Genomic DNA, 12643 nt, shown 5'->3' on the forward strand with positions numbered 1-12643 from the left:
GAGAGGTACATAGGGAAGGCGTACAGGGATGTTGTAGAGAAGTCCCACATCCAGTCTGGCAGCCCCTGTGCTGCCTTGGAGGAGGGAGGTCTTCTAAAAGGACAGCATCACCCTGGTACAGCTGGAAGTAATCCTGTAGCCAGGACCAGCACACCAGGGGATGCAATATCCACTCACACTGAGGATGTGTCTCCAGGAGCTATTGTCCAGGAGGGAAGGGTTAGGACAGCTGTTGTAGTTGATGATTCAATTATTAGGCATGTAGATAGCTGGGTGGTTGGTGGACATGAGGATCGCCTGGTCACTTGCCTGCTTGGTGCGAAGGTGGCAGACCTCACACATCACCTAGATATGATTTTAGATAATGCTGGGGAGGAGCCGGCTGTCTTGGTACATGTGGTTACCAATGACATAGGAAAATGTGGGAGAGAGGTTTGGAAGCCAAATTTAGGCTCTTATGAAGAAAGATCAAATCCAGAACATCTAGAGTAGTATTTTCTGAAGTGCTGCCCATTCCACGCAGAAGGCCCAAGAGACGGGCTGAGCTCCGTAGTCTCAATGTTTGGATGAGGCGATGATGCAGAAAGGGGTTTTAGATTTGTAAGGAACTGGACAACATTCTGGGGGTAAGGGGGAGCCTATTCTGGAAGGATGGGCTCCACCTTAACCAGGTTGAGACCAGGCTGCTGACATCGGCATTTAAAAAGGAGATAGAGCAGCTTTTAAACCAGAAACTGGGGGAAGGCCGGCAGGTCTTCATAAATGCATGGCTCGGAACAAGGTATCTTTCAATGATACCACCAAAACAGGGAAGATAGGGTATCCTGATAGTGAGGTTGCAAGAGAGACCATAGTAGATCAGGGTCCTTAAATAAAAATCAGACAAAAGGTTGCAAATTAACACTGTCAACCACTGAGGAAGATGTAAATAGGAACAACCAACATAGCTTGAAATGTCTATATACGAATGCTAGAAGCCTAAGAAATAAGATGGAAGAGTTAGACTATATTGCACTAAATGAAAAATTAGATATAATAGGCATCTCTGAGACCTGGTGGAAGGAGGATAACTAGTTGGATGCTGCCATACCAGGGTACAAATTATATTGTAGTGATAGGGTGGATCGAATTGGTGGAGGCTTAGCTTTGTATGTTAAGGAGGGCTTTGAATCAAATAGAACGAATATTCTGCAGGAAACAAAACACATCTTGGAATCCCTATGGATTGAAATTCCATGTGTAAAGGGGAAAAGGACAGTGATAGGAGTGTACTACCCTTTAACCTGGCCAGGATGACAGATGGATGTAGAAATGTTGTCAGCAATTAGGGAGGCTAACAAACTGGGCAACACAATAATAATAGGTGATTTCAATTACCCCTATATTGACTGCGTAAATGTAACAGGGCATGCTAGGGATGTGAAATTCCCTCGACAAAATCAAGGACTGCTTTATGAAGCAGCTGGTACAGGATCCAACAAGAGCAGGAAAAATTCTGGACCTAGGCCTCAGTGGAGCGTGTGATTTGGTGTGGGAGGTAATGGTGCTGGGGCAGCTTGATAACAGTAATCATAATATGATCAGATTTGATATTGACTCTGGTGTAGGTACACACGGGAAATCCAATACATTTTACAATTAACTTTCAAAAAGGAGACTATGATAAAATGAGAAGAACAGTGAAAAAAAAAAACTTAGAGTAGCGGCTGCAAAGGTCAGAAATTTAAATCAGGCGTGGATGCTATTCAAGAAACCATCCTGGAAGCCCAGTCCAAATATATTTCGTGTATTTACAAAAGAGCCAGGAAGACCAAACGACAGCCGACATGGTTAAAAGGTGAGGTGAAGAAAGCTATTAGAGCTAAAAAAAAAAAATCCTTCAGAAAATGGAAGAAAGAAATGATTGAAAATAATAAGAAACAGCATAAGGAATGGCGTCAAATGCAAAGCACTGATAAAGAAGGCAAAGAGGGACTTTGAAAAAAAAAAATTGCATTGGAGACAAGAACATATAGTAAAAATGTTTTTAGGTATATTAAAAGCAGAAAACCGGCAAAAGAATTGGTTGGACTGCTAGATAACAAAGGGGTAAAAAGGGCAATCAGGAAAGACACAGCCATTGAATGAATTCTTTGCTTTGGTCTTTACAAAGGAAGATTAGGGAGAAGTACTGGTGCCAGAAATTATATTCAGAGCTGATGAGTCAGTGAAACTGAATGAAATCTCTATAAACCTGGAGGATGTAATAGCTCAATTTGACAATTTGAAGAATAGCAAATCTCCTGGACCGGTTGGTATTCATCCGAGAGTACTGATAGAATTGAAAAATGAACTTGCGGAACTATTGTTAGTAATATGTAATTTATCTTTAAAATCAAGCATGGTACTGGAAGATTGTAGGGTGGCCAATGTAACTCTGATTTTTTAAAAATGTTCTAGAGGAGATCCGGGAAATTGTAGACCGGTGAGTCTGACGTCGGTGCTGGGCAAAATGGTAGAAAGAACAAAATTACAGAGCACATTCAAAAGTATAGATTGAGACAAAGCCAACATGGATTTAGTGAAGTAAAATCTTGCCTCAACAATCTATGTCATTTCTTTGAAGGGGTGAACAAACATGTGGATAAAGGTGAGCCAGTAGATATTGTGTATCTGGATTTTCAAAAGGAGTTTGACAAAGTCCCTCATGAAAGACTACAGAGGAAATTGGAGAGTCATGGGATAGGAGTTAGTGTTCTATTGTGTGTTAAAAATTGGTTAAAAGAAAAACAGACAGTAGGGTTAAATGGTCAGTATTCTCAATGAAGAAGTGTAGATAGTGGGGTTCCCCAGGGTTCTGTGCTAGGACTGCTGTTTTTACATATTTATAAATGATCTAGAGGTGGGAGTAACAAGCAAGGTAATTAAATTTGCTGAGAACACAAAGTTACTCAAAGTTGTTAAATCGCAAGAGGATTGTGAAAAATTACGAGAGGACCTTACGAGACTGGGAGACGTTTAATGGAAGCAAGTGGAAAATGATGCATGTGGGAAAGAAGAGCCCGAATTATAGGTATGCAATGCAGGGTTCTGCATTAGGAGTCGCCGTTGATGATATGTTGAAACCCAATGCTCGGTGTGTAGCGGTGGCTAAGAAAGCAAATAGATTGTTAGGTATTATTAGGAATGGAATGGAAAACAAAAATGAGGACGTTATAATGCCTTTGTATCGCTCCATGGTGCAACCGCACCTCGAATATTATGTTTGGTTCTGGTCACCGCATCTCAAAAAGATATAGTGGAATTAGAAAAGGTACAGAGAAGGGCAACGAAAATGATAAAGGGGATGGGACGACTTCCCTATGAGGAAAGGCTAAAGTGGCTAGGAGTCTTCAGCTACATCTCCCACATTACCTATCCCTACCAACCCATCCATTCTTCCACTTATCCATCCAATCACTACCCCATATCGCCTATATTTACCGACCCATCCAAGCTATTTCTATGCTACATTTAATTTTCCTACCTATCTAACAAAATTCTGTATAACCTAATACTATATAAGCCGCATTGAACCTGCTTTTAGTGGGAAAGCACGGGATACAAATGTATTAAATAAATAAATAAAAATAAATATGATAGAGGTCTATAAAATAATGAGTGGTGTGGAAGGGGTAGACATGAATCACTTATTTATTCTTTCCAAAAATACTAGGACTAGGGGGCATGCAGTGAAGCTACAAAGTAGTAAATTTAAAATAAATCGGAGAAAATATTTCTTCACTCAGCATGTAATTAAACTATGGAATTTGTTGCCAGAGAATGTAGTAAAAGCAGTTAGTTTAGCAGGGTTTAAAAAAGGTTTGGGTGGCTTCCTAAAGGAAAAGTCTATAGACTATTATTAAAATGGACTTAGGGAACATTCACTGCTTATTTCTAGAATAAACAGCATAAAATGTATTGTAGTGTTTTGGGATCTTGCCAGGTACTTGTGACCTGGATTGGCCACTGTTGGAAACAGGATGCTGGGCTTGATGGACTTTCGGTCTGTCTCAGTATGGCAATACTTATGTATTTATGTTATGTACTTATATGACCTTTCTCATGAGTCGCTGACATCTTAGGACAACAAAACCCTACCAAATCTAAAAACTGGTTGGTAAGAGAATTAGAGGTATTATCCAAATGTAAGTTTATATTACCAACCATAGAGAGAAATCATGATTAAAAGTAGTATATTTGGTTATGAAATCAAAGTAATTCTCTCTAGCATCGGACCATTTTCCCCAGAGGTACAAAATAAAACTCAGCAAAATGAGCCCAGAAAAAAGAATCATCTTTGGTTTCACACGATAAAGTCTCCAAGGATGGTGAACTAATGGAATCTAAAAGTTTTACACTAAAAAATGATTTGTATTTAATTGCTAAACCACCACCACATCGAGTCGAAGTACTTTCTGAATTTTATAGCCACATGGGCATAATACTCTCAACCTAGGGTCATCATTGAGTGGTAGCCAAGTCTCTGTTAAAAAGAGAAAACCTAACTAATTATCTACTATTAAGTCCCTAATGATATCAGCTTTGTTCACTACTGACCTAGCATTAATATAACAGCAAGATATAGGAGTATATGACTGATATACACCACGAGAGGCCAAATTTACCCTGTAACATTCTGGCAACAGATCTACAAGAAGGAATGGACAGCACAAACAGACTTGAAACACTATCTCCTAGATTGGGACAACAGATGCAGAAGCGTATTAGAGAACATAGCACCACTACAAACAAGAACCTCACAAAGACACAACTCGATACCATGGTTTAACGAAGAACTGAAAAAACTAAAAACACAAGTTAGGAGGCTTGAACGAGCATGGAATAAAATAAAAGATGAATACACACTTAACGCATGGAAACAAATACAAAGAAAATACAAATATGCAATAAGACAAACCAAAAGGTCATACTACAAAACCAAAATAGGGCCAAACTACAAAGACACACATAAACTTTTCCAACTCGTGAACAAACTACTAGATACCACACCGGTTACCACAACCAACACAGACACCCCATCAGCAGACAACCTTGCTAAATACTTCAATGAGAAAATTGTAAAGCTACGAATCACGTTATCACTTAATACCACCGACCACGAAAAATTCATTGACTGTCTGGACCCAATCCCCGATGAATATGCAGCAGACCGAATCTGGACAAACTTCGCTCTACTTACTGATAAAACCGTCACCCAAGTGATCAACAGATTCACCAAATCCCACTGCAATCTGGACATATGCCCCAACAACCTAATAAAATCCGCCCCTCAACGCTTCATAACAGACCTCACGATGCACCTAAACTGCATGTTACAACACGGACTCTTCCCTAAGGATGAAGGAAACATACTACTCGCCCCAATACCTAAAGATTCAAAGAAAAAAGCAAATGACATAACCAACTACTGCCCGGTAGTATCTATCCCTCTGTCAGTCAAACTAATGGAAAGTATGGTAACCAAGCAGCTTACCGACTACTTAAACAAATTCTCAGTATTACATGAATCGCAATCTGGATTTCGATCCAACCACAGCACCAAAACAGTACTATTCCTTGTCATCAACAGCAGATGAATCCATTAACTGATGGGTTGTATCCGCCTACCAGCAGGTGGAGATAGAGAACACTGAAAGCACATGGTGTTCCTGGACGCCCAGCCCCCTCTGCCTTCAGTATATCTCTATCTCCCAGCAGGTGTGGGCGTCGCTTTCTCAGCTCCTGGATTTTTCTGCCTGGGTTGGCTCCTGTGCTTTGCCAGTAGAGCGGGGGGGTGTTGTGGCTGGTGGTGCCCACTTTAATTAAAGGCATACTTGGTTTTCCCTGTCCCTGCCTTACCCCATTCCCCCTCCTCCCGGAGTTCCTCTGTGGCTGCCTGCCTCTAACTTTCCTCACAGTAAAAAAATAAAAATGAGAGAGGCTTTCTCCAGAGCTCCTGGTTCAGTGCAGCTTGACCGAAGCTCGTTTGACTCGGTCTCCTGAGGTGAGAGTGGTGCCCAGCTCCTCCGAGGAGTTTCCCGCTGACAGCGCTCTGTGCGGGGTAAATTTTGGCGCAAAGGAGCCATTTTGTTTTCTGTATTTGATGGCTGCTGAAGGGGTTAAGCGCTGCTACCACTATGGGAAACGCAGATCAGCAGCAGGGCTTTGCAGCACATGTTGCCTTGATGCTAATGCTGGCAAACCGAGCATGGCGGGCAGTGATTCTTCTCGCCCGACGGAGTTGGCAGCGGGCGCCATCTTGGAGGCGCCGCGTGACTCGACCCTCGCGGTTGCAGAGGGGTCTGAGTGCAGGGGGATGCCTCGTTTCAAGGTTTCTAGAGGAGCTATTGCCTCCGCTTTCCGCACAGGGTGAGTTTTTCTCCCCTGAATTTGTGCTGCTGATGCATAAGGCTTTTATGTTAAAAAGAACACTGCCTGAGGCTCCTGACAATTCCTGTCGGACTGGGTTGCCTCCAGTTCTTGATAGCCCAGTGTCTGCTGGAGACTTTATTTCTTCCCCCGAGCTTTTGGCTGACACAAAGCGTAGACAAGTGAATACCCCGTCTGAGGGGGGACTCTTCACCTTGTTCTCCCCCGTGGTCTAGTTTCAGGGAGTCTTAGGGGTCTGGCAGGCCCTCATGGACTGATGATCCAGACGACGGTGGCTGCTTGCCATGGGAGTTGGATGACCCTAAAGCGGTTCAGATTTTCCACCGCGACGAGCTGCCAGCTCTCATTTCTGATGCCTTACAGGCCCTTTGTAGTGAAGATCCTGACAAGGGCGCTGCCTCTTCTATTAATCCTCGGATAGCTAGTACTAAGAAGCCTTCTCGGGCTTTTCCCGTGCATGCTTCCATCCAAGAGCTTATTTCAGCTCAGTGGTCTGACCCTGATGGTCCCTTGAAGGTGGCCAGGGCTATGTGTCACCTTTATTCTCTGAGTGAACGTCAGTTGGCCCTCTTTGTGATGCCTAAAGTGGATGCGTTAGTCATGGCTGTGACTAAAAAGACTACTCTCCCAGTGGAGGGAGGGGTCGCTTTGAAAGATATGCAGGACCGGTGGCTGGAAGGCGCACTGAAGCGGTCCTTTGAAATCTTGGGCCTGTCCTTACGGGCGGCTATTTGCAGTTCCTATGCAGTCCGGGTCTGCCTTCCCTGGTTGCAGCAGGCAGTTGAGCAGCCCGCCGAGGGAGTGGGTTTCCTCGCTGAGGTCGGCCCGTGTATGGAGTCTGGCTTGTCTTTTTTGGCTGATGCCCTTTTTGATCTGGTCAGAGCTTTGGCTCAGCAGATGGCGGTTCCTGCCTGCTACCTTCTTTGGCTCCGGCATTGGGTGGCTGACATGGCCTCTAAACAAAGGCTGGTGAGGTTACCCTTTCGGGGCCTTCTTTTATTTGGTTTGGATTTGGAGAAGATTGTTAAGGACCTAGGGGACTCTAGTCCCAACGGTTGCCTGAGGATAGGCCGAGGCCTTCTTCCAAAAGTCCTTCTTTTTCCTCCTCTTTCAGGCCACGTTTTTGCGAAGCTCGCAGCTATCGCCCAGGGCGCTCTGCGGGGTTTGGTCAACATACCCGTTTCCAGCAGAGGAACTCCTTTTGTTCGGACAAACGTGCTGCGGCGTCCGGGCAACGTCCAGGAGTTCAGGGGCGTCCTCCACAATGATGGGGCGCCGGTCCACTCGTCGGTTCCTACAGTAGGGGGTATTCTTTCTCTCTTTCTCGAGGAGTGAACCAAGATTACTTCGGTCAAGCTGCACCGAACTAGGAGCTCTGGAGAAAGCCTCTCTCTTATTTTTATTTTTTTACTGTGAGGAAAGTTAGAGGCAGGCAGCCACAGAGGAACTCCAAACTGCCCAAAACACAGCAGCCAGACTCATATTTGGAAATACGAAAGCGCCAAACCCCTAAGAGAAAAACTACACTGGCTCCCACTTAGAACGTATTACGTTCAAAATTTGCACTCTGGTTCATAAAATCATTCACGGCGAGGCCCCGGTCTACATGTCAGACCTCATAGATTTACCAACCAGGAACACAAAAAGGTCAGCACGCACATTCCTGAATCTCCACTACCCCAGCTGCAAAGGACTAAAATATAAACTAACACAGGCATCCAGCTTCTCCTACATAAGCATGCGACTATGGAATGCACTACCAAATGCCATAAAAAACAATGTATGACCTAACTTCCGAAAATCACTAAAAACCAACCTGTTCAATAAGGCATACCACAATGATCCATCCTAAATACCAGACAACGAAACTCATACCAGAACTGGACAAAACCGAACTCTCTATACTTGACTGCTTCAGTTACTTTGTCACGAATGAACTTTAACGCAATACTACTTTATTTCTCATTCCGAATATGAATTCTCTATACTTGACTGCTTAATCTACTCTGTCACTTATGAACTTTAATGCAATACCACTTTGTATTTCTCATTCCAGAAATGACGATCGTCATTACGGAATAATGTAAGCCACATTGAGCCTGCAAATAGGTAGGAAAATGTGGGATACAAATGCAGCAAATAAATATTCATTGGAATTGCAGAGGACCTTAATTAGGTTCAAATCTCCTACCCTTCTCAAATCTAATTTTTGTTTATTAGAAAGAGGTTTCCTAAATTTTCTACCTCTGAAAATCATAGGAATTTCCTGTTGAATAAAATTAGCACAGGTCAGTCAAGTTTTACCATTTGAAAATCTAGCAGTAGACAAATAATATTTCTGACTTGTGGAGAGAATTGGGATCGGCCATTCTATAGAACTTGAGCGAGTGGTCTGCCTAGTCACACACCAACATAGCCAAATGCTCAGCACTAACCATTTAGACCAGTAGTTCCCAAACCTGGTCCTGGAGGCACCCCAGCTAGCCAGGTTTTCGGATATCCACAATGAATAGTCATGAAAGAGATTTGCATGCAGTAGAGGTAGTGTGAGCAAATCTCTCATTGTGGATATCATGAAAGCCTGATTGACTGGGGCCTCAAGGACCAGGTTTGGAAATCAGTGATTTATACCAATACATATTGTATATACTTAAATTGGGTGTTAATGTAAAATAAGTAGATGGAAACACTTATCTAGAAAAAAATATAACCAATACTAATTCAAGCCTCGGTTCCACCCTCACTTGCGCACGAGGGAAGTTTTTTTGTTTGTTTTTTTTGTTACATTTGTACCCCGCGCTTTCCCACTCATGGCAGGCTCAATGCGGCTTACATGGGGCAATGGAGGGTTAAGTGACTTGCCCAGAGTCACAAGGAGCTGCCTGTGCCGGGAATCGAACTCAGTTCCTCAGTTCCCCAGGACCAAAGTCCACCACCCTAACCACTAGGCCACTTCTCCGCCCTAACACACTTACCTTGATTCATTTTATCTAGTAGGATTACACTGCAAAATGTCATTTATATTTCTGACTTTTTAAGTCAATAATAATTCCATTAGAACTTCTCATATTGTGTGTCAGACATGCAATTACTTTTGCGTGAGTCCAATACTGAGGTTCTCAGGATTGAATTAAGGAGCATTCAGACGTGTGTCTTGGATCCTTGAGGTTTTCTAGAAATGGATGACACGATCTTGTTGATATGATGTGATAAATTGCTCAGAAATGACTGAATTGGTTACCTATCCTCATGCATGTGTCTTTTTTTTCTGTCTTTATTTTACTGTTGAAGGCCTGTCTCCGGAGCTATTGTGTGTCCTCACTGCGATGCTGGAACCTGATCACAAGAAGAGGACAACTGTAGATAGCCTGCTATCCTCCCCAGTCTTGCACAGAGTAGCTATGTGGCGCAGCTTCATACTGACCACCCAGGCAGGAATCAACAGGGCCCTCTCAGTCTGTCAGGTGTGTAAGAGCTGATCTCATCTAAGGAGGAGGAGTTGGACATTTATCTACTTTTTGTGTTTGCTAGGTAGTTAAGACCTAGACTGACCACTGTCAAGAGATGGAAGATGGTCCTTGATCTGACTCAGCATAACTGTTCTTATATTCTTGTCACGAAATGCCTAGCCACCCACCTGCGGTTACCCCACAACCACTTAGAGGTTCTATCCCCAGCACAGCTCAGGTCTGCTTTCACTTGCCGCTCATGCTCTACACTAGCACCCTCCTCCCACCGACTGTGTCACAACTGCCTCTGGGTGAGTCTCCCTCTCTCAAGTTATCCCCAGTGATTTCTAGGTTACTGGAGCCACACTCCCAATGGTCTGACACTTCTCAGAAAGCACTCACAGACCCAACACACAAACCACTAGGATTCTTTATCAGTCCAGACAAACAGGGCAAACAAACAATTATGTTCTCTTTAAAAATATTGAAAAGTGGAACAAAATAGTGCAATTGGTAAACAATAACAGGTAATTGAATTATGGATCAATTATAACACTAACTAAACATTTGCATACTTCCTAGAAAGTACCTGGGGAGATCAGGACATATATCTGTTCATAGAACTTCAGCAAAGAGCTCTCTCTCTCCTTCTCCCGGGCTAAAACTGAAGCACAGCCATCATCTACTGAGTAATTTCAAACTCCAGGCCAATCAGAGCCCAGAACAATCAAGTTTCAAATAAAAACTGGTTACATCACTACAAGCACTTCCTATTATTGGTGTGCCAAATAAAAGAAAGAGAAGTCTGTAACAGCTTTAAGCATATGCAGGCACCATCTGCTGGCCAAATAGGTGAAATACACTTCAGAACATAATCAATGCAGGAAAATATCCAATACATTTTACAGGCTTAAAACACACCTCCCTCCCCTTAAGAGAGAGACTCCAGACTGCGGCCTCCACAGACCGCAGATCAGGTCTCGATAGTCCAGTGTCTTGGTGGTTCTGGCTTATCCTTTCTGGAGAGACCATTAGCTTTGCCATGTTCCTTGCCCTTCTGGTGCTTATAACAGACGGTTTTACCACACTCAGTTCGTGCTAACAGTTTTAATCCTGTATGCTTCAATTTCTGAATAGTGAGGAGTATCTTCTGATAGAAGCTTTTACCACACTCAGCACATGTGAATGGTTTTATTCCTGTTTGCATTCTGTGGTGCTTTGTTAGCTGGGGTTTATGAATAAAGCTTTTTCTACATTCAGTGCATGTAAATGGCTTGTTCCCTGAAGGGATTCTATGCTACTTTGACAATAATTTCCGCCAACTGAAACTTTTCTTACACTCCGTACTTGAAACTGGGCTCTCTGCTGGGTGAAATTTTGCATTTCTTGTGGAGCTTTCTTCCTGGTTGAAGCTATTGTCATAACCAGGACATGAAGATAGTCTATTATCAGTGTTTTTCTGATATTCTGTAATGTTTGCTTTATTGATAACAGCTTTTCCCATATTCTATACTTGTACATAATCCAGTTTCTTTACTATTTTTCAGGTGCTGCATTAGCTCCTTTTTCATACGGTAATCTTTCTCATACTCAGAGCATGTAAATTATGTCTCTTTTATACATGTTTCCTGTTATTCTAGTTCCCCCTTTTGACTGAAAGTGTTTTCACAGTCTGTACATTTAGATGGTCTCTCTTCAGTGTCCAATCCCTCTGATAATGTCTCTGCTATGAGGTCAGGTATGGATTCACTATCCTGACACTTTGGGCTGATGGATGAGTACCAGTGATAAAAGAACTCCAATGAAATAGCCTCTCTATTATTACCTTTGCAAACTTTAAAACTTGTGTTTTATTAGTATATACAACTTAAGGGGTTCCTGGATAAAGAACTAGTCTACTGGCAGCTAGTGCCTAATGGCTATTGCACCTGTGTTTTAGTCCCCTCCCCCACCTAAGAGATATAGGCTTGATCTCGGTAGTTTACCAGTGGTTGGAGTCTGATCCCCTGGCAATGGGGAAACTTAAGTCCACTTGGGAAGATGGAGGTGAGGACCAATATATTTGAGAGAGAATGGTTAGATATGTTTGGGATATTAAGAAAGAGGAGCTCTATTACTGCAGTTATATAGGAAAATGAGTGGTATTCCCAGATAGAGTGGCCAGAATGGATTACAGGATGAAGAACCCTCTCAGAGATTATAGTTTCTTGTCTCATGAATAGCCCAGCAGTATTGTGGCTTGACCACAACTTATAGGCATGTAGACTTAAACTTAACAGAGGCATTCAGTTGTGGATTATCTTTTAGTAGCTGCCAGACACATACCACTGAAGGGCGCCTCTCAAACCCCCCCAATTTCAAATTGACTCCAGAAGGGTTTGGGTATCTATACAACATAAAAGTTAACTTCACTGATATAGGAGCATCAACCAGATGCAACTAATATCTGGCAGTCTTTTTTAAAAGAAGTCCATTAATGGGAACATTCCTCTATGGGAGTCCACCAGCTCAGGTTACATCATTGAACGATAACCCCCAGGAATGGTAGAATGACCTTATGGGGTTGAGGTAACTTAAGATGTCAGATAACTAGCTTGGGAGGGTCTATAGGCTGTATGACTACTATAATCTAGGAATCTTTTATTAGTGCTGACATTAGCTAGGTTATTATCATATGGGAGACACTGAGGCTGTGTGCACTCTACCTATGAACTGTTTAAAACAGTTGCACATTGTTGATAATAAAAAGGGCTCAAAGGGAGATCAGTAGACTTATCGACTAG

The 12643-nt window shown here is 42.7% G+C and overlaps 1 protein-coding gene across 1 annotated transcript in view; it reads left to right on the top strand.

The window, feature by feature from the left end:
* The window catches only part of PKMYT1 (protein kinase, membrane associated tyrosine/threonine 1), a 226367-nt gene that overhangs the window by 84111 nt on the left and 129613 nt on the right, over positions 1-12643 (top strand). Inside the window, 1 exon segment of the mRNA XM_030210271.1 lies at positions 9703-9875. Within this exon segment, the coding sequence (XP_030066131.1) occupies positions 9703-9875 (173 nt within the window).

The sequence above is a fragment of the Microcaecilia unicolor genome, chromosome 7 (assembly GCF_901765095.1).
Source record: "Microcaecilia unicolor chromosome 7, aMicUni1.1, whole genome shotgun sequence".
NCBI classification, from domain to species: domain Eukaryota; kingdom Metazoa; phylum Chordata; class Amphibia; order Gymnophiona; family Siphonopidae; genus Microcaecilia; species Microcaecilia unicolor.